At 35.7% G+C, this 23,480-nt stretch overlaps 1 protein-coding gene across 1 annotated transcript in view; it reads right to left on the bottom strand.

Moving 5' to 3' along the window:
* Positions 1 to 3,948: 3,948 nt before the first annotated feature.
* RhoGAP15B (RhoGAP_ARAP and RA_ARAPs domain-containing protein RhoGAP15B) overlaps positions 3,949 to 23,480 on the bottom strand; it is an 85,095-nt gene continuing 65,563 nt past the window's right edge. Inside the window, exons 5-14 of the mRNA XM_019053462.2 lie at positions 18,943 to 19,060; positions 17,432 to 17,677; positions 15,922 to 16,134; positions 14,695 to 14,885; positions 12,285 to 12,518; positions 9,578 to 9,817; positions 8,354 to 8,473; positions 6,915 to 6,997; positions 5,887 to 5,925; positions 3,949 to 5,244 (exon numbers count right to left, since the gene is read on the bottom strand). Of these exons, the coding sequence (XP_018909007.2) occupies positions 5,103 to 5,244; positions 5,887 to 5,925; positions 6,915 to 6,997; positions 8,354 to 8,473; positions 9,578 to 9,817; positions 12,285 to 12,518; positions 14,695 to 14,885; positions 15,922 to 16,134; positions 17,432 to 17,677; positions 18,943 to 19,060 (1,626 nt within the window). The 3' untranslated portion in view covers positions 3,949 to 5,102. The remainder of the gene's footprint in view (positions 5,245 to 5,886; positions 5,926 to 6,914; positions 6,998 to 8,353; positions 8,474 to 9,577; positions 9,818 to 12,284; positions 12,519 to 14,694; positions 14,886 to 15,921; positions 16,135 to 17,431; positions 17,678 to 18,942; positions 19,061 to 23,480) is intronic.

Raw genomic sequence — 23,480 nt, 5'->3', positions numbered from 1 at the left:
TTATAAGCGGCAATCGTGATCCTCTACCATCAAGTCCAAGCGAAAGTGACACTGTAGAAGGCGCTCTAAGCAACCATTTCACCACAGAAGTATTGCACAGTATCAGACGAAATTGAAGGCGCACCAACGTAGGTAAATTGACGGGTATCGTTTACCACTGCGTAGCCACTGCGTAGAGTCATAATGATCTTACGATACGCGGCTACTGCTTGATTGATCCTTGAGAAATTTGTCACGGGTGACACTTTCAGACGGAACACTTGAATTTCAACACACATTTTCAAAATTCGAAAATCCGAGATACCTAGTGTATCTGGCCTATAGTGCTATACTGCCGTGCAACGCAACCACGCCGTAAACGCCATTTTAAATTTTTTGGAAGCAACGTATCATAGCAGAAGAACTTGTGTACCTTGGGACTATGCTTTCACAGAATACATACATATCAAGCCGCTACCTCAGCGCACTAGAGCGCTCTGCGACTCCAAAACCGCAGAATTCTTTCGAAATAATTGAAAACTCTTCATTCTCAATATTCTTTATGATTTCATTTTTTTATTTTATTTTTTTAAAATTTGTTTGCTGATAATGATTTTGTGAGGATGGATAGTATCAGGATGACATGATTTTGTGGAGACTGCAAGAATAACATTCAATCTGGAATTCCAGGAAAAAGATTTATTTTAAAAAAAAGTAGAATCAAAATTAAACTATGTACATGAAAAATAGACATATCAAGGGAAAATAACAAGAATGATCTAAGAAAGAAGGAACGATTATAACAGATAAAATCATATTTGCAAGGTTCGATTAGGAGGTCAAAGAGTTAAGAGAAGTTGAAAATAAAATCCACATGGTATGTTGATAATATTTGGTTCACAATTTCTAAAAAATAATATTTTCAGTGAAATAATCACAAACATTATCATTCAGGATTTTTCACAGAGATCTTTTTTCATAACATGTATAAATGAATGAAAAACTTACAGTTGTGGATAGAAAACAGCCCTTAGATCAGCATTGAAACCATAAAAATTCATATGTTCATTTGAAATGAATGCATAAATCTACACTGAATTCACGGCTGATGGAATGTTACAGAATGAATTCTTAATTCATTCAATTGCAATCTCAACAAAATTGGAATTTTGTCAACAATACTTCTGCACTGGCTCAAAATTTAAGTTTGAAAGCAACGAATGCCTTCTTGATACCAACTTATAGTCAAAAGCACAAAGTGCTGCATCTGAAAACTGGAAAAAGACTTAAACATCAGTTAAGAAATGACACTTTAAACGCGGTCAGGAAAAATTTTAAGAAAATAATTTGCCTAAACAAGCTTGAGGGATACACTTGGTAATCACTTACATTTTGGGGAATAATTGAGGAGCTTTCCAGAAAAAAGGCACATAGCAAAAAATCGCGTTTGAGAAAATGCACTTGAAGTTTCCATCATTATTCTATAGCTACTAACTGTGACTTACGTTCGAAATTGGGAGTCCAGGCTGTGATGTAAGTTATCATCAGTGACTGGAAAGTAATGATGGAAACTTAAGATGCATTTTTCTCATACACGATTTTTTGCTATGTGCCCTTTTTCCAGAAAGCTCCTCAATTACCGAAGATACTTAATTAAATGTTTCAGTACTAACAGACCAGTCAAAAGTAACTGTAATTCGAGTACAGATACAAAAAAATGCATTACTTAAAACATTTGTTTCCTTAAAAACTGACTGAAAGGTAACTCTCCTCAATAACGCATAGGTGGATAACATGGACATCTCATACCAGTGGTGATTCTTGTAAGTTAGGAAAACTGTTTTTGCTCCATTCGAATGTGGTGTTAGACAATCGATTCTAGATGAGGCAGCCTGTCTTACCTTGAATCGATAGATTCAATGGATGTAAATGGAGTTTCACAGCGTTAACTTGTTAGAATGGCTAATGTTTAATACTATACACCATGAGTTGCAGATGCAAATAAGGAGTGGAGAGGATGCAAGTATTTTTTGTAGACTGGTAAATTATCGACACGGCAAAGACCAAATTTTATAAACAAGGCTAGTTATGATTCTTCATGTTTGTTTGAGACTGTAATGAAAAAGTTGATCAGTCTAAAAATAAGTTTGCTCAAATAATTGTAGGGCAACATGCTTTTTAATTCACATTCGATTAAGACTAAAGTAAACAAATTTAACAGTCCAAAAATAAAGTTGCTCCAATAATGGACCTCTAGACAAGGTCTGAACCAGAGAAAAACGTAATGTCGATGGCTAATAAGCCAGATTACGAATCTCCATTGCAGTGTTTCAGAATTTCTGCACCTATTGTACTTAAATGAGGAGAAACAAAGCGACTTGTTTTTACTTTAGAATATTGTGTAGAAAACCAATCAGGCAACAGTAAGATTAGAAATAAACTCCTGAACAAGATACTCACAAGTATTTTTAAAACAGATCTAATGGAAGTTAGATGATAAAAATGACGTAACTTGAATTTTTATCATTTGACAAAAGTAAAATATATCTTCCGATAATGTTGTGTTGTAAATACTTGATTCTTGTTTGGGAGTAAATTTCCAGATTTCCTGTTGTAAGATTTGTTTTTCTTTTGAGAGATTTTGAAGAGAAAAAATCTTGCTAGTTCTTTAATTCAAACCTTCTCTAAAGGCTCATCACTGAGCGAATGAGAATACTCAATAGATATAACAACACGCAATATTAACAGCTGTTCCATAAAACTTTAAACAAAGAAAAATACATGACTTGAGGAGATACAACGAATTTTGTAATATACAATATACAATTGTAAGAGAAAAGTATATACTGAGAGTAAAAATATGTCAAAAAATTCCACATTTTAAACAAAGGTAAAAAATTTATTGAACAAAGGTTACGAGATTGATTTGAAAATACAGTCTATAAAAACTGAGGAGGCCATAAAATTATTCAAAGAGGATCAATAGATAAAAATGAGGTAAAGGGTGTCAGAGAATGAAAAAAGCCCGTAGTATGGTTTGCGAAACAGCTAACTAAAGCAGTATCAGCGGGCTATTTGTGTACCTCTATTCTAAAATCCTTAACGAAGTCAATAAACATTTTTTGATCGACAACTGAAGTACATTCAAATCTTTGTGATAAAATGGATGATTGGGAAACTAAAATTCTTGTTTTCAAGATAATTCATACACGACAGGATGAGGTTGAAAAATGAGGCGATTTGAAAGACAAAATCAGCAGGTAACTTCCTAAACATCAGTCTCTCAAAAATACCAAGAGGCGACTTACAAGAGAAAATTAATTTGAGATGTACAAAAATACAGTAAATTCAATGGCAGTCTCATTAAGTACGACAATTTTGAATGAATACAAAGTTATTGTAAGTTATCTTTCAACAAAATAAAACCAGGACCAGTAATATAAAGTCAAGGACCAGTTAACTTCCTGTGGGTGTGGTGGTTGTAGCGTTGGTCATATAACTAAAAGGTCTCAGGTTCCAATCTAGGCTAGACTGGCTGTAAAGAGACTGGGGGATCAAGCAGGGGATTGCCAGTAGGCTACTCAAAAATTGGTAATTAAAAAAAATTATGACTGTATTTTTTATTAATACAGATCAACTTCATTCATCGACGATATTAAATAATTTAAAAATAGACAAAAAATATATGCCGATGTGAAATTGAAACTTACAAGATTACGGCTGATTCGGGAAGATTCAGATGTTACTTCCCTGATTGATTTATAATGTGTACACTGTATACATGCTTATGTATCTTTTTTCTAGCCTGTGCGTCCGCTCTTAAACATCAAATCACAATTTATTTGATACAAAAATAATAGACAAAATTAAAGAATCATTGTGCATCAAAGGGAGAAGAAGCTATGCACTCAAATACATTGATCATAAGATCAAATTAAGGGTTTTGTACCATTTTATTTTTTCTTTAAAATTAAATCTATTCCTAAAAATGGAATTTGAGATGGTTAAAATTGATGGATTGATTTTGCTATAAAAATATATTTAGACTCAATTCTAGAGTTTAGAACAATGCTCACAGGAAACTTAACAGTTACAAAATGATTGCAAGTTTATGGAGACATGAATGATACACGGACAGCAATGAGACCAAGAACTGGATTAAAAATTGTAAAAATTTTTGGGTAACTAAACGTAAAAGAAAAATAGAAAAATATCGTAAAATGTAGATAGGTACTCGATTATCTATTTTAAAATTGATATAGATCTCCGTTGGAATTGGGTATAATTTTAAACAATAAAATAGTGACCAAAGTAGGTACTTGTAACTATGAATAGTGAAACATAAAATTTAATTACAATCACAGGAGTAAAAAACTCAAATCTTTTAGCCGTCACAGACAGAAAGTCGCAGATTGAGGTCAAGTTTTAAAAACTGAATTTGTATGTTTTTCTATTTTTTCTGATCACATTAGTGGTTGTTTCAGGGGTAAAAGTGTTTCCCTTTGCCCTGATGTAGATATTTTTACTTTACCTAATTATTCATGGATTGTATTAAAATCACCTTAGATGTTTTAACATGGAGCATATTGGCAAGATTCAAAACGAAGGGCAGACGATCTTAAGTCTAAAAGCTTCTGGCAAAGCTGCAGTTTAAAATTTTCAAAAAAAAAGAAAGAGAAAAAAAGCCCTATTTTACACATTTTAAACGTTGAAAATCATTGAGATACATTCAAAGCGTTTTCTAGGTAGAACTACATTCTCTTGTACCTTACGACAAAAAGGGATTCGAAGGGTGAAGAATTTGGTCCATCGTTTAAAATCTGATGGAGGCTCTTTCTTCGGATTTTTTGGTACATGAAGCAAGCTTTCATTTTCAGATAAACCTTGAAAGTGAACATCAATTTGTAAAGATCTAGAACATTTCGTAACCATTTAACAGGAAACACACACAACAGGTGTTACACAACATTGTACGTGAAAGATTTGGCACATGATTACCTAGGAAAAAAAAGGAAAAAAATACTGGGGACAAACTTAGTGCGGTTCAATGATACATTTTTTTGGACAGAAATATGTACTCCTTATTGCAGAATTGAAATTGTCGGATGTTTTGAAAACGCTCTTCACTGCAAAAGATTCAGTGTTGATGGCGGCAGAATATTGCATGCTGCATGTTCACCCAACAATAAAGCCGCTATCCATTTCAGTTCTTCTTCTTTACTCAACCCAGCTATTGTGTATCCAAAGAAAGGATTTTCTTTCGTTCTGTTGGATCATAAAAATAAAAATGAAAGGTTAGTTGATAAATCAGAATAATCAGACACAGAAAAAGGCATGGAGAGGAACAGTAATCACAACATATCTGTAAAAGTAGCAAAAAGAAATGCGTGTATTCACAAGATAAACATTTTTTGATAACTAGTTAATTTGATGCAAGAAAGCCAACCAGAAGGAGATCATTTAATTCTGGGGAAACTTCATTTAAATCAAGTCAGGAATGTTCCAAGTACTTTTCAAAAACTTAAAAAAGTCTTTGTTGATTTTCCTCTGAGAGTATACTAAAACAAAAATGAATGATTTGAAGCCCTACGACTGACGTATTGTTACTGTTTTCAACGACGATATTTGTCATCAAGAAGTGCAAATGTTCTTGCATAATTTTTTTAAAAAGTTTATGAAAAATTCTTTTTTCATATTGTTTATACATTATGCAACAAAATTTCTTCAACTGCCTTCTTTACATAGTGACCTTTGCGCAACACTAAGCTTCTATTGCTGAAAATATCTCCAAAAACCAAGTGAATTCAAAATTAATCTCATCATGTAAACCCAGGAAAAGGGGCGCACTGCCAACATTAAGAGCTCAAGAACTTTTAATTTTACGAAGACAAGAGGCACATAACTTACCTAACAGTCTTATTTTTGTCAATGAAAGTAAGCGCCCACCTGTAAAAAGAAGAACATAAAAAGGGTAAAAATGACTGCATGATCACAGAAAAAAAATTGCAGAAATGAAAGGCTGTTATAAGATAGTTAGGTCATTCCTCTTCGTTTAAACATGTTGGAAACTGTGTTGGAGAAAAAAGAAGACCTGGAGCCTCCTCTACAAATGGAAAAATAAAAAAAATGTACTGCTGTTCTCAATAAAATAACGTGTAAACGACAACTTTTGAAAACAGAGCAGAGGGAGAGGAAGGGCCAGGAGAACTAAGGTGGAACCAGAAAATTTTCTTAAGAATGGACCACTAGACAAGGTACGGCTTAAAGGATTCTGATACATATTTCTCAACCAAAATTTCACGCAGAACACGATTCGCGCAACGAAAATTACTGAAACCAACTCCTAACAAAGATATTAACCTTTTTATTTCGCATTGGTTACAAGGAATTTGAACTGCCCGCTCACAAGAAACTCAAAGCTCTTCGTGAGTCAAATCGCGCACTACAATGGTTTCAACAAGCTTCTCAATCGAGCAATGTTCATTTCCCACCATGTGTTTTTCAAACTATAAGTAATTTGGTATAGCTGAGCCAAAGCATCAAGATTGAGGTTGCCAGATTTTTATATCGCAGAGACTGTCATGATAAACGTTCAGCGCGCAATGTAAATTACGTAGAGCATTGAGTTTTCATGAGCGGGTGGTTTGAATACACGCATCAAGAATTATTGAATATCTTTGTAAGTAGTTTATTTCGGTAATTTTCGTTGTGCGCATCGGGTTCTACGTGAAATTATGGAGATTTGTCAAGTTGGATGAAAAACATCGGATTTGGAGCTTTTGACGAAGCACTCTCTTTACTATTTTTGTTTTAATCTCATTCTCTCATTTCCCACGGAACCTTAAAAATTAAACCAGATATGCAAAAAGGAACAACAACTCATTACCCTGGCAAGTGAACATGTTAAATGAAAGTCAGGTGTATTATTTGATTACCTAGTGTGGGGATTACGCTTTGGTTCATAACCTATGTACCAGACAATGTCTTCAATTCGCCACTCATTTAGTTTGACTGAACCCTGCAAGAGAAAAAAAATGTAATTAGAATGCCATTCAAAAATTACAGAGAAGGAATTGAAAAAATAAAAAAAATCTCCATCCACAGAGACAGGCTAAAAATAAACATCTGAATTTCTTGAGAGATCAAATTAAATTTTTAAAAAAAGGAAATCCTTTCATGGATAAAGATAGCAAATTGCTCGCTATGGAGATAGAGATGATCAAGGTACATGTCACCAAGGAGATTTTCCTTCAATTTAGATAATTTCTCAATGAGCGATCTGTGAGAGACTTTCGGCTGGTCTACTAGATGGTACTAGTTTTGATACAAGAGCTTCCACAAGCAATCAATTTTAGAGAACTCATTAAAATATTTAAAGCAAAGCCTTGAAAAATGGCTTTGGATCATTGCGACAAGTAATAGGCCTCTACATGGGTATATAATTAACGCTTGACACATACTTTTTTCTTTTCCAATTTTCACAAAGAACATAATTCACACAACATTAAGTGTGGAAATCCACCTCTAAACAAGATGTAAGTGTAAAATCAACAATGGTTGAATGAGAAAAATACAACTGATATCATTTAAAAAGTAAGAAATTACGCGAATTTCATCTCAATATCATGAAAAGTATGCAACATTGAATTCTAAAAAATTACGCACTTTTCAGCACTCCGTATTGCAGGCAACGAATGATTTTATCCAGTGATTTTGTAAGAAAATGAGAAAATACGCAATAATCACCGGAACATTCCTGCAAATACTTGATTTTTCCAATGGTTTTTTAAAATCATTATAAATTACGCATTATTCACCTCAATATTGCAGCACTTATGCAAATGTGTTCCAGCGGTTGATTAAAAACATACGAGATCACACAATTTTCACCTCAATATGGGGAAAATACAAGATTTTTACATTGATGCGAACATAACATTATAAACATCAGTAATTTGAGACTTGCAAAAAGCTAAGATTTTCCTTAAACGTCGCATGACACCACATAGTGGCTTCAAGTAGTGGCTTGCTAGATTTCCACTTGTTGAGTAATCCAACTTTCAGTTGATCTTTCTTTAAAATACTTATTAATATGTATCCCATTTAAGAGTTAATTCCCAAACTTCCCGTAGGGTGAACTGTTACTCTACCTAAGATTTTGAGAAGAGAACATATGATTTTTTTTTCTCGTTCTGACTTTGTCTGGTGGTCCATTGTTTAATTTCGCAATTAATTTGAAACAATTTAAAAACACTAAGAAAAGGAGCATCTACATCTCCTGATCAAAGATTGGTTGAGAAATTAGGCAATCAAAACGACCAAATTCTCAAAAAAACTGAACATCAACGGGAAAAAAAGACAGTTTTGTACTTACCCTCTTATCCTTGTAATAACAAAGCCTGGCTTGACTAAATTCGAAGAGGTAACTTTTGAAAGATTTAGATTTTGTGTCAGCAAACCGCAGTTCACCACACATGGCAAGAGGTGGCTTAGCCTAGAACATTTTAAAAACGGTATTAAAATTCCATAAGTTAAACAATTAAAATGGAAAGAACACATCCTGAATAAAAAAAGCAGATCGATCTAAAGCACATACAAATTCTATGGCTTCTTGGGAAGCATTCTAAATTAAAGTTAAAAAATAAATTTCTCCTTTACAAGTCTATGTTAAGGCCAATCTGGGCCTACAGCTCTCAGATTTGGGCGTGCGCCGCCGGTTCGAACCTAAAAATTATCGAAATAGTCCAAAACAAGATTCTCAGGCAAATGACAGCGGCCAGGTGGTACGAGCGTAACATCGATATTAGAGATGAACTCGGAATAGAAGAAATATATATGTACACCTTTCGACTGTACAATAACTATGAAGAGCGACTAGGCGTGCACCCCAACCCCGAGGCAATAGCGCTTTTGGACTGGGGTTCCGATACCCGGAGGCTAAAAAGACGCAAACCTTATGAACTGAGCACGGCTCATTTCCGTCGATGTTAAGCTTGTGCCTCTGGCCCCCCACTGTCTTAGTCAACTGACGGGGCGAAAGCACTGTTAATAAAAACGATTCACTGGGCATTTAGTTCTAGGAATTGCTATAGTTAGTCTTAGATAGTTTTCACCCGCTTTTTACAAGATTTGTATTTTCACTTCATCTTCATCCATCCACCATCATCTCTCCTCATAAGTACCCCTATCTATAAAGCGGTGTTTACCCCTATTTTATTGTAATAAATTTAAGAAAAAATTTGTAAAGACCCGTAAGGTCTAAAAATGGACTTAGTAATTCTTTATGTGTAATTACAAAAAAATAAATAAAGAAAAAAAAATAAATAAATAAAAAAAATTAAACTAAAGTTTTGCAGACTTGGTATGGGAGAGTATAAACTGGATGATTCACTGTGATCTTAGTACTCGTAGCAAACTGCCTTGACCGCTGCAACATGAAGGCTGGCTCATCTTTTCAAAACAGTGAAGAAGTGAAATTTCTGAACAATTCATGATTAGTGTAATAAAATAATTTTACTTCTGAAAAACTTTCAAAATTCTGCTTTTCATGAGTCAAAATACATTGATTAATTAACTTAAGGATGAGATGTTGACTTACCAAAGGAACGATTTCTTGAAACAGCTCATTTTTCGTAATGACAAGATAATTGGCGCGTCGGTCAGCTTCATCCCAATAACCCCAGCGGAGCACTACATCCAGTACTTTCTCTGTGTGATGCAGTGGTCTTTGCATTGCACCATCGCAAATAACTTCGATCAGACACAAATGCTCCGGCCGCAAACCGACGCGGTCTGCTAACTGAGTGCAGATGGTATTTGCATCTTTGGTTGGCTCAATCTGAATCATTAAGGATGCAAAATTCATAAATCAATCAAAATATTCCAGCCCTTTTGACACAACTAGACAGAAAAAGGAACTGGTGATTTGCCCTTTCTAAATTTTACGTCATACTTGTTAAAGTCGGGGTTGACCAATAATTTAAAGTTAGTTAAATTCGGAAGGATTTGTGCAAATTTTTATGTTCTTCAACTCTGATTGAAGGGATGATCTTAAAAACAACCTAGAAGTATTGAAAGAGCGACGCCAAGAATGGCACAATTTGGGCCAGAAGGGATTTTTCTGAAACCGGGCCCAAACGATACCTTATGATACCCTAAAACTCTGGTAAAAATTTTAGCTTGAGTATACGCACCGTTTTTGAGAAATGGGGGGGCAAAGTTGCCAAATCGCCATCATTCTGGACAGCATTTTTACAGCAAAAAGACGGGAAAAATGGACGAAAAAGTTACACTATTGATGGGTTTGGGCTGTAAATGTTCTTATTGAGCCCCCGTGCATGTAACTGTGTTCAGTTTCAAAAATTTTGGACGTACAGTGGTCCAAAATGGGGAGAAATCGTGGACAGATAAGGATTCTTTGTCAAACTTTTTAAAAATGGAAGTAAAATTGTTGGTCTCCTGCAGAGATCATGTGAAACAATGTTCTTATCGGTCTTCAATGCATTCAATTGAGTTCAGTTTATCAAATTTTCATCGCACAATGGTCCAAAATGGGAAATCAGTGGACAAATTAAGATCTTCTGCCTAACTTTTTAAAAATGATGTACGACTATTGGTCCCCTGCAGAGATCATGGCGAACAATGTTCTTATCAATGCATTCATTGGGTTCAGTTTATCAAATTTTCATCGCACAATGGTCCAAAATGGAAAATTAGTGGACAAATTAAGATCTTCTGTTGAAATTTTTGAAAAATAACATGAAACTATGAGGTTTTTCACTAGATTCGAAAGGTGTAAATTCAAAATAAGTTAGTAGCCAATAAAAGCTATCCATGTTCACTGTTTTGAACTGAACAAATGAGGTCTGGAAACGGTAATTCAGGAGGAACTTAGCTTTTGGATCCTTAAAATCCGGCTAACTGGGTGGTTTTTGTCCTAGTTAGTTGTCAGAGAATTATTGTAGTTAGAATAATACTTTACAATAAATCCTTTCTAAGGATTTAGGAAAGGTTAGGTTAGGTTAGGTTAGGTTAGATTTCAACAGAAGATCTTAATTTGTCCACTGATTTCCCATTTTAGACCATTGTGCGATGAAAATTTGATAAACTGAACCCAATGAATGCATTGATAAGAACATTGTTCGCCATGATCTCTGCAGGGGACCAATAGTCGTACATCATTTTTAAAAAGTTAGGCAGAAGATCTTAATTTGTCCACTGATTTCCCATTTTGGACCATTGTGCGATGAAAATTTGATAAACTGAACTCAATTGAATGCATTGAAGACCGATAAGAACATTGTTTCACATGATCTCTGCAGGAGACCAACAATTTTACTTCCATTTTTAAAAAGTTTGACAAAGAATCCTTATCTGTCCACGATTTCTCCCCATTTTGGACCACTGTACGTCCAAAATTTTTGAAACTGAACACAGTTACATGCACGGGGGCTCAATAAGAACATTTACAGCCCAAACCCATCAATAGTGTAACTTTTTCGTCCATTTTTCCCGTCTTTTTGCTGTAAAAATGCTGTCCAGAATGATGGCGATTTGGCAACTTTGCCCCCCCATTTCTCAAAAACGGTGCGTATACTCAAGCTAAAATTTTTACCAGAGTTTTTAGGGTATCATAAGGTATCGTTTGGGCCCGGTTTCAGAAAAATCCCTTCTGGCCCAAATTGTGCCAAAAAACGGTCGTTTTTGGCGTCGCTCTTTCATTTCGCACCTTAATGAGAAACTTGTCAGTTACTAGAACTCAGAACTCTGCTTTGAGATACCAACTAAAATTGTTTAAATGTTGAGAGAAAACGACGTATACTATAAACAATAGGTAGCAAGGAGGTAAAATAGAGCTGGATCCACATTACTTTGCAGGGAAAGTAAGACGAATAAATTCCAAAAAATTTAATATTTATTGGCCTTGCTCTCCCCGCAAAATATTGCGAACCCAGCATTATTTTTCCACCTTTTTTCATACAGTTCTGGCCGCATTTTTGGTGTTTTTTTCTTGTATAACCATAAGGCTGACTTCCAAAAAAAAAAAAATATCCAGGATACAGGGAATAACAGAATTTTACTCTGTTTTTAGGTTTTGAGGATGAGATAAACTCATTAGAGAAGGCCCAATTTGTAATGATACGAACACTGAGGCAGTGTCAAGGAGGTAAAGACTCAACAATTTCGGGGTTAAGAAAGTTCTTCAGAACAAAAATCAGTTGCAATCTTAGCCTTAGAATATCTTAGAATATTTAATCTCGTAGATGGGAGAATAAGAGATGGGAGAAAATTGTGAACATGCTTACCGTAACATTGACACAGCTACCACTGTCTTTGCCATTGATATAAATCCACACTTTGAGATCGCCGGATGGCCTGTTTTGTCTTTGTGGCGTATCATGATACCGTTCCAGCACTTCCATCATCCTCCGTTCTCGGTCCAACTCATCGCCATCCACATCAAACAACTTTGGGTAAAGAGTTATAAGATCACAGACAACCTCCGATTCTCGTTTGAACCACTCTTGAACTTCATTTGACTGAAAATAGAAAATAATGATAAGATTAGTTGGTCAAAGAAAATGACAAGTATATTTTTTACTTAAAATTTGTAAAAGCAGATTTCTAACTTTTAAAGAACGCGAAAGATTAACTTTAGAATACTGGAAGCTTTCCTGTGAAGGACAATTATCTGTATTAACTGGTAAAAATGTTTGGAAAATGTAAAAAAATTAAAACAGCAGACTTACAGGCAATACATTATTTTTAGAATTAAAACATTCTTTGTAGGTATTGCAGTCTCCCCCATGAAGGAACGTATTTTGTCTGCACTGTTTTAGGATTTCTATGTAAACATTTTCTCTTTTCATGAGAGAACCATCGCACGAATTTGTTTAAAAATTTTGGTGTCTCGTCTTATATGTAAAGAAAAATCAATGAAAATTTTAGAAAAATTCATGTGATGGTTTTCCTGTAAAAAAAATAAATCGTCCATAAGAGATCCTGAAAAACAGCGACCGAGATAGGTTCATTCATCTAGGAGACTATCATACTCTGTAAAAAGTTCTTCCAAATCAACTTCCTGCTAAATTCCATCTAATATTTTCCCAAATTTGTACTTCAATTGAAGTGATTTTTCGTAAATGAAAGTTTCATTCTTACGGTAAGTTTTTGCAATGAATGTCGGAGGGTACTTAGATCATTTATAATAAGACAGATATTGGTGCAAAAATTAACTCCCTTTTGAAGGTACTACTGGTGTAGGTTTAAAGAAATGCATTGTTAAATTCAGCACATACCTTTCATCTGCTGATGAAACAGGAGGGCAAAATAGTAAGGAAGAAACAAACCATAGTTAGATATAAGATTTTGAAAACTTATCTTCGGAGATCAAATATTTTGATAAAAATTTCTGATGAAAATGAAACCTCATATAGCGATCACAATCTTACTTCGATGATTTGTAAAAATATACAAGCGAATTTAAGGAAAATTATCCACTGCGGACTAGTAATGTTTGTGTTCCGCAAAGTCCAACTCTTCTAAAAAGCTGATCTCTGCAGAACGACTTCGCAGAATAGAGTTAAAAAGCAAGTAGATTTGTTAAGTTTTAAACTGGCACATAAATACAAATCATCTAACTTGAGCAGTAATTTAAATCGAGAAAATTTATCGAATCTCTCTTACTCTAAAAGTGGTAGTTGTTATATATTCATCGTTGTTAGTGACAATTTTAACACATGACCCGGGAGTTTGATTTTCAATCTCTACCTGACGTACACGCATTTTTTTGTTTAGTTCATTGTACGAAATTGCAGCCTTGATACATCAGAAATTGATGATTGGTATCCAATCATGGTCTTCTCTAAAAGAAGATTCCCAATAAAGATTTTGCGTCTCACACCACTGTACTAAGAAAAAACGCCCTGTGAACAATCAGACGTTTCCAAATTTCCCTTGATAAATAATGACTATACTAAGAAAGTTGTAAATATTTTTCTTCTAATTTTCCAGAAAATTTTGATCGCAATTCAATCTAAATATCTGAAAATTTCAAGGAAAGATGACTTTCTTCTACAATACATTTTTGATCAGGGGAAATTTGGCAACATTTGAATATTTATACGGCGTTTTTCCGTAGCAATGCGCCCTGCTGTGCTAAGGACAAATGCCGTACGAACCTTCAGACGCTGCCATATTTCCTTCAATGGAAACCTGATTTACTAAGAAAATCGTTAATATTTTCCTTCAATTTTTTCAGAGAATCTTGTTCTTATCTAAAATGTCTGAAAATTTCAAAGAAAAATACGCATAATTTTCTTGAAAAATACATGATTTATCCGGGGCAATTAGGCAAATATCGAATGATCATACGGCGTTTTTCTTAGGACAGCAGAATGGTTCAATTAAATTTCAAGACATTCTGACTTTGAAATACCCAAAAAAGGTACATCAGAGGAAGAAACTACAAATCTTTCCTTCATCCAACAAACCTTTGATGTACATTTAAGGAGTTATAACTTATAGCATTACGATATCTGACAGGACATGCAGTTTTTCACCAGGCCTTCACCATGTGCCTTCACAACCAAACCTTCTTTGAATTTCAATATCAATGAAGTTGGAGGATTTGATGAATGAATACTTTGGATTCTGGAGCACAGTTCAATGAACAAATCTTAGAATATGATTTGACTTGAGGACAAAGTAGCTTACTTCAACGTGCATAAGCGTAGGTCCCCAAATTGCTGCTAAATTATCAGCAGGCATGAGATTTCTCTCTTGCTGAAGATGAATGGAATGTAGATGGCTTATCAGTCTGCGGGTTGTTACATAATTCACAGGTGCTAATTTTTCTAAAAGACTACGGTACATGGCCACTTTCTCCTCCTCGCTACAATCAACACCTGAAATTTAGAAGGAAACTGTCAATAAACATACAAACTCAAGCGATGAACACTACCGGGAATTCTTATACATTTTAGATAAAGAATAAAACATTGTGTAAACACCTACAGATTAATATAAATTGTTTTTACATTCTTCCTGAAGTTGTGTCTGGATACGATGAAGACACAAAACAATATCAATGGCCAAAAGGCGAAACCATGTATCTCTGTTGGCCATGATGCAGACTTCCTATCATACTTTATTTTTTTTCCTGATAACTGGTCAGCATAATTTTTTGAAAACTTCCTTGACTTTCTTGTTGGTTTGTTTGTTTGTTGTTGCCAGGCTCGTTTCTCCTCAAAAAAATAGAATAGGGGCGAAAATGTTGAAACATTGCAATTGGGATACATCATTTCCCACTTCAGCCATGGACATGAAAATTGATACAAGGGTCATCCATAAAGTGAATTTTTAAAATCCATACATCAGAGACTAAAAATGGCAAATCAAATTTGAGAAAAGTGTTTGCTCTTTTATAACTACAACTTTTTAAAGACGTAAGTACCTGCGGTTGGCGACAAATCAATTTTGACACAGAAACTCTAGCGTAGTTCCATCTATTGAAATTAGACCCATTGTACACTCACTTTTCACAAATCTAGCTTTATTTTTGAATTTTTAGGGCAGTGAAAAGTTAAATCTTAATGATTGAAGATCATAAATTCCATCCATCGAATATTGTATATCCTTTTTAACATTGTCACAAACGGTATTTTTTCCTTGAGAAAGATAGAGCAAGAAGTGCCATTTGATGGGTTTTATGACTTTCGACTCTCATAGGCAACGTCTATGAAAGAGTGGAAATATTCATTTGAAAGGGGTCTGATTCCCTCACTGTACTCATAGCTGCCAAGTACCTTCTTTTGGAATATCTTAAAATAACGTTTTTCCAGAGAAGACATTTATTTTTTCAAGTATTGTCCAGGTATTTTTCATTGTAGCATTTTTCCAGTTACAATCAAACTCTAATTTTCCTTCGAAAAAAATAGTTACCAGTAGCACTACAGAGGAACTTGTGAAGCTGATTGGACAAAAGAGGTTCTGGTAGGTCTCGAAAGAATCGCTTCAATACACCAGCAACATCGTACTCGGAGTATTCTTGCCGACTTAACTGGACACCCCATGCGTCTTGTCTAAATTGTGCAAGCAGCTTTGTTATGTTAGTACTGCTCCCACTGCGTCGGTAGATCCCTTCAGATAAACTGCCTGCAAAAATAAAAATTGAATACAAATTATAAATCGGGCAGTAGGTAAGAATCAGGAAAGAATCATCGAAAACACATTTGAGGGAGGAGAAAAGAAAAGAAACCGGATAAAAATGCAGAACCAGTTGATTCTGGGAATTAGAATGATCTATCTTATGATAATGTGGACGTATTTCTGTCAAACGGAAGCGCCATCGGGGTAGAAAGGTAGAGGGGGGCTTGGATTGGCGGCGGAACCGGGCATTGGGCTCATTTGTTCCTATACTTGCAATGCTTTTCCATGGCGCTTGGTTCCGTTTGACAGAACGTGCTATCCGGGATTCTAAATTCCTCGAAAGGAACTCAAATTGGAGCTTAGTTCCGTTTGACAGAAATACGTCCATTTGAGAGATTACGATGATACTTCGATCAAAGATTTCTTTTCATCTTCCTTTCAAATAAATGCCTTAAAGACCAGTTTAAAAAGTAAGAAGTCTTGATACCTCGTCTACATATGTTATTTTATACATCTGCTTCCAAGGCGCTAGAAAAACATCATAAAAAAGATAATATTTGATAAGAAATTGAGAAAACTCTACAGCTGGGTTCAAAATATTTTTAGCCAAAAGTTTGCACTCAGTGCCTTTAGTTCAGAGACATTGATCTACCAAGAGTTGACTTCAGTGTGTCGTGCAACGCAACGTATTAAACATAGAATTTGTGTTGCAGAACAAAGGCGTACAGTGGGGACGACTGGTCATTCCCTTTGTACCAGACTTAAAGATTTTAACCTTTGTGGAAATTTTTTACAGTTCAAAATAACTAAAAAACAACCATTGGATCCTCCTGCTGATATTATTTTTTGATTTATTGGGTTCACGAAACTTTTTGGACAACTAACGTAAAACTTAGATCAAGTTTTTGTCTGAAAAATGACTATTTGGAGTTCGCTTACTCCATCAGCTGCAGAGCTTCATAGAGGTATCTTATATTTATAAATAATAAGAGAAAATGTAGCCTTGACACCTTTGCGCTTGATGTTTGTGTTTAATATCATGTGATATATGGTGTACTGCCTGATGATGATTCTATGCAATCAAAAGGCCTCGTAGGAAAAATAAACGGAAAAAAGGTATTAAAGCTCCATTTCCTCTTATTATTTACTCCATCGACCTTGAAGAGTATTATTTTTCTTTCATCATCTCTCTTCAAAAAATAACAAGAAAAACCGCAAAAGTGTTTTTTCTTCCAAAAATATACTAAAAAAGAATTTTAAAAATTTGAGCAAGACGTTTGTTTCCAACAAAGACCAAACTTACCGTGGGCATAAATAAAATTGATACATTTGTCTATGATGGTTGGTATTTCATCTTTCGTCAATTGCTGATCGGCTAGATGAGGTCCGTTGTCTACAGCTGCTGTGCGGATAACGTGTTTCCATGCGTTTGTTTCAGCATCTGTGTCCATGAGTAGGTAGAGGGACACAGTTTGAGCATCGATCAAAAGCGTAGGCCCTGGTTCTGATACGGTCAGTCTTTCAGTTCCTTCACTCTCATCTTGAAGCACTAAAAAATAATTTAAAAAGACATTTGTTTAGAGGATTATTGATGGCTAGCGTTGGGAATATTCCTGATGTTCAAGAGAAACTCGAAACTCTAGAAAAAGAACATTTGAGGGGCTTGGAGGACAAGGCGCATAAGTGCAGTTTTTGCTATTTTGAGTAACAGAAGTTTCGAAATTACAAGGATCCTTATGGCGGAGAGAAAGTTCAAACTGACTTTTTGATGCTTGAAAATTGGAATTCAGGAGCGAATTTTTCACAGAATATGCATTAAGACTAGTTTTACTTGAAATCATTAATATCTCAATTTTTTCAAAAACTGCATTTATGCGCCTTGTTCTGCAAGCTCCTCATTTGACCCAGTCCACACCTTGTTTTTAACCGAAACGATAGAGCTTCGAAAGAGCTGATTCGGCAACTTGACTTCATCAAGCCTTCTAATTGGACCATGTTAAGCAGAGAGGAATCAAGCCACATCAGTTATTGCCGAATTCGACGGGGAAATTTCAATTTTTTACGTAAAAACGGTTAGGCGGATTTTTGTGCAAATTTCAGTGAATTTTCTGCATGGTACAAAATTGACTATTCAAAGGAATCCGCACAAAAATTATCTTGTAAAAAATTAAATTGCCCAGTTTTTAGCCATAGCTGATGTAATTTATTTCCTTTCTGCTAAACGCGGTACAGTTCATGAAGAGGCATCTTTGAGTCCCGATCTCAAAGCTAGCTGTTTATAAGTTTTTCTAATTATTCTGATAATGACCATCTCAGACTGCAAGCAGTTCATTGCCAGGTCTTCAGTTTTTGTGCTCAGACTCGCAAATACGTCGATGATAAAAATGACAGCACCAATTGGTAATAACCTTCCGTTTTATTTATATTTTATTTTATCTTTCATTACTGATACATTAGTGACTCTGTAAGTGTCAATGAAACACCTAACGATGGATTTTCACGATGAAGTCCAGAATAGGCCTTTGTATCTGAATGAGAATAAAAATAAATCAGCATTCAGGGTCGAAATAAACACAAGTAACATTTCGCGCTTTAGAGAGAGTTAGATTCTGAGGATATTAAAACTATTATTCACAAATCAATATTATTCAAAAGTACGGCTACAGTTTTTTGGATAATTTTTGAAGGGAAGTCAATTCTTCATGCTTATACTGCAGCTTGTAGACAACAAAAAAAAAAAAAGAAAAAAAAAAAAAAAAAATTGGAGGTGCTCAAAAAGTTATTAGCAACCCTTAAAAGGATGATTATACTTACTTATGCATCTTGCTTTTCGGAGATCCACTTCACAAATGCTGCCTTTGCCCAGTTTGTAGACTAGAGTTCGTTTACTTAACAAAATCCATGCGCTCGCCCAGTCGCCACTGACCCCTTCCTGCAAAATAAAAGAAGAACATCGAGAATGTTTGGATGACTTTCAGGTTTGTTGTTTCCAGGTTGATGGACCGAGAATAATTTAATTGCCAGTGGCGTAGCTAGGAATTCTTTCAGGTTGGGGGGGGGGGGGGGTGTCCATTTGAATTATTTGGATTATATTTTGCAATAAGGAACCACTATTTTTGGTCCATCTTAGAAACAAAATACATGCCATTAGTTTCCCTATATAGATATGTGCTTTAATAGGAGAACCAGAGATAGCGGTTCCTTTTTGCAAAATGTAATCCATTTTGTGTATGTTCCTGATAATATATTGTGTCTGCCCTCAAAAAGTAAAAAAAAGGTACAATTAACGAGGCTAAGGGGGGGGGGGGAGGCCCAGATCAACTGAACCCCCCACCCCCCTCCCGTCTATGCCACTGCTTCTTGCCAATAATTTAAGTTGAATCAGAGTGATTTTGTTGCCTGCTCGCCGAAAGTAAATGTCATGAAGCATGTGCTTGGAAAACAGGCCCCTGTAGCATCAAAGTATAATTGAGGAGCATTCCAGAAAAGGGGCACATACGCGTATGTGCCCTTTTTCCGGAAACGGCAGAAACGGATTCCTCGCATCCTAATGTACCAATGTCCCGAGTTTCAGCTTAATTGATCAATTTTTGGAGCCAAGAGACCAAGTTTTGTGAGGCTAAGTCAGGCGTATTTCATCTTTTCGCCCCTGGGTACGGTCGCCGCGACGCGACGTTGAGGAGATAGCGCGCAGGGCGCAGGCAGGCAGGTGATGGGTACTGATGTAAGTAAGGATCCCTCATTACAGATGCATCGCACTGATTCTACTAATCAATGCAATATAATCGGGTTGCAGTGATTGTCTATGCGTTTTACCGGTGACACGTGAAATTCTGTAATTATTAATAATTCAATTTTTAATGGTGTCTGGTGTAGGGCTGTATACCGAACCGCCTCATCGAGTGTCGGTGATCGATGTCGGTATCGGTTCGGTTCGGTCGGTTTCGATCGATTCACCGAATCACGAAGCTATCGCGATATATCGTACACACCGAACATACCGAGACTTACCGAAACATACCGAAACATTTTCGATTCATCGAATACCGAAGTTACCGCGATATATCGTACATACCGAAACTTACCGAACATACCGAAACTTATCGAACATACCGAAACTTATCGAACATACCGAAACTTATCGAACATACCGAAACTTATCGAACATACCGAAACTTATCGAACATACCGAAACTTATCGAACATACCGAAACTTATCGAATATGTCGAAGCTTATCGAACGTATCGAAGTTACGGATCATATCGAAGTTACCGAACATACCGAAACTTACCGACACTTACCGAACAAAATCGGACCCATTCACACTAACCGGTATCATTAAAAATCCAACAGGCTTGCATTGAGCCCTATTATCCATAAATCTCGACGCTTTGCACGGCTCACGTAAAAATTGAATTATGTTTGTTGTTCGAAATTCACCTTCGAGTTTTAGGGGCCATGTGGCGCATCAAGCTCGATTTTTAGGAGCCATTGAAGATTTTTTAGAGGCCAAATTGACATTTTGTCTATACATTACTGCGCATTTAGTGAAAAGTTAGACGCAAGATGTTTTTGTAACAGAACTAGTAAGTAGCTGTAACTGAGGAAGACAAAAGCACTAAAAATGAAATCGTGAGGAATAAAAAACCTTTCTCCTGTAGTGCTGACAATTTCGAGTTTTTTTAATTCAAATAGATTTGGATCTCTTTCTTTATGTGACTTCCTATGAAAATCCAGATTTTTAAGGGGTAATTTTTGGGGCCACGTTGGCGCAGAGCCTTCGTTTTTTAGGCGCATTTGGTGCGTTATGGCGCAGCCTGTGAGTTTCGAACACTGATCATGTTAGAAGAGCGAAGAAATATTCTGCCGTGATAAAAAAGAACGCCGTATGAGCATTCAAACGTTTACATAGATCTTTCCATTAAAATCTAATTTACTAGAAAAATCGTCACTAGTTTGCTTCAATTTTTTCAGACAATTTTGTTCGCAATTTTATCTAAATGGTCTGAAAATTTCAAGGAAAAATACGCATATTTGTCTTCAAAAATATATGTTTTATCCTGAACAATTTGGCAACCCTCGAATATTCATACGGCGTTCTTCCTTAGCACGTCAGTATTGGGCAGCGCATCGCCGTGCTCCGCGCGGGCACCGACGCGACCCAGCTCTCCTGTCCATCTTCTTCCCTCACGCGTGCTTCGTCCCTTGGCTTGACTGATAAGACTCTCTGCCTCCTTATCTTTTCCTTTCCCCGAAGCATCTTCCCAGTCGCAGTCGGCTCCGCTTCGTTCCTCTTTTTCTTTTACCGAATGAATTCATGCCACCGAGTAGTGTACCCTACCATCCACCTCTCCTCTCCCAGCGCTATGCCTGATGTAACTGGTCACTCGTTGCACGCTCGCTTATTCTTTTGGTCCGTGCGTCTTCTTGGTTGAGATGCTTACATTTCGATCTTCTATTAAAACGCATTACACACCAGCTTGTCCCGGCTCGCCGTCACAACCAGTCACAGGGCTCCCATCGTGCAATCTCCCTCGAATCCCAAAGCAATCGTTCCGCGCTTGCTGCGCGACTTGCGTTGCAAACCTATTCAAAGTTCGATATTATGAAGAGGAAAGAAAAATGAAGGACAAACATTAACGTAAAAGAAACAATAATGGGAAACAATATAATTAAAAGAAAAGTAAAAGGGAAAATAAAAGAGGAAGAGAAAAATAAAAGACGAAGAAAAAGCTCAGGGTATGATTGGATCTTTTATTTATTCATGCCATATGAATAAATAAAAGAGCAAAAGTAAAATTGGAAATAAAGCTAAATAAAGGGGGAAAAAAGGAGTGACGTAAAACCAACTGAAAGAGAAACGATAAAGTAAGAGGGGACGTATAAAATTAATGAGGAACCAGCAAAGTAGGAAGAAGAAAGTAAAAAGAGAAAGGCCAAAATATCAAATGAAAGCAAAAATGAGAGTGAGAAAAACACTAAAAGAGAATGAAAAAAATAAATAAGAAAGAAAATATAAATGATACAGATACATACAACACTCAAAAGAAAGCAGAGCGAAACATTATAAGACATAAAAGAGGAAAATAGGAGAAATGAAAAAGAAAGGTGAAAAATAGGAGATGAAAGGGGAAAAGAATTTAAAGCGATAATGTACACATTAAGAAAGTAAACTATGAATAAAAACATTGCTGGTGGGGTTCAAAATAAGGAAAAATAAGGAGACTACGTACGCTCGGAATACTAAGAAATTCAGTGCCGCGCCGGCTAAATTTCAAGATATGATGGTATATGATATCTTACAACCTCCAGAGTAAAATTAGCCTATGAAATCGAACTTTCTATGTGTCGATCTCGAGAAAATTTCGTTTGCATATGCATTTCCGGCAATTTTAAACATCAACTTTGGCTAAGTTTCAGAATTTAAGGTGAAAGTCTAAGTGCTACCGTATCCCATATTTTTTGAATAACGGCACGGTTCCGAAGATCAACGAATTTCGTAGATTTGATAATTTGTTTAGGCATGTAGTAGTGACGCCAGAGCTTCAAAAAATTGAGGTATAAGTAGTAGCATCCTAATAGACTATTTTTGATATAAATTAATCATTTGGGCGTGCAAGACGCGCAAGTACCCTTTAAAAATTCGGAAACTTGGCCGAAAGCGCTGTCCAGGCGCAAAAATGCGGTACATATTTTCAGCGAGTTGACTATTTTATTAAGATTTGATGGAATGTTTCTATCGTCGTAAAAACTTAAGCTGGTTTACTTTCGTTATAAATCAAACATTGAACGTGCACATGGTAGTATTTTTTAAAAGAACTTGGAAACTTGACGCTGTTCTTAAGCTAAGGTACATTTTGGCAAAATTTGATTATTTTTTTTTTTTTTTTTGTAAATTTCTTAGAAATACCTATTGGGGGATAATCCACTAATCCAGGGGTATTTAAGACCGGTATTACGTTTTTATGTGAGTTTAGGGATTTTGCCAAACTTCTGTCCCTGGGATAAAAGCTATTTTTTTTTGTCCAAACTACGCTGTTCATAGTCTATTTTCCTCGGTCCATATGACGCCGAAAATGTTCCTCAGAAATTACGAGAAAAGAAAAAACCAAACAATCAAATTTTGCCAAAATGTACCTTAGCTTAAGATGATTCGATGGACGCCATATTTTGTGTCAGAACGGCCTGCGATATATTGCATCAATTGGTTCCATTTTTTCAGCTACTCCTCATATTTCTCCAATTTTGAGATCGCAATTCTGTTGTCAGGAGACTAAAGCACTCATTTACCAATTTTAACAAAGAAATTCAACGTAATAAAGGCGTGGTTTTTTCAGAGAGGAAACATCGC

This window comes from Bemisia tabaci, chromosome 10, assembly GCF_918797505.1.
Source record: "Bemisia tabaci chromosome 10, PGI_BMITA_v3".
NCBI lineage: Eukaryota > Metazoa > Arthropoda > Insecta > Hemiptera > Aleyrodidae > Bemisia > Bemisia tabaci.
The sequence above is the reverse complement of the archived record's forward strand: the minus strand, read 5'-3'. Positions and strand labels throughout refer to the sequence as shown.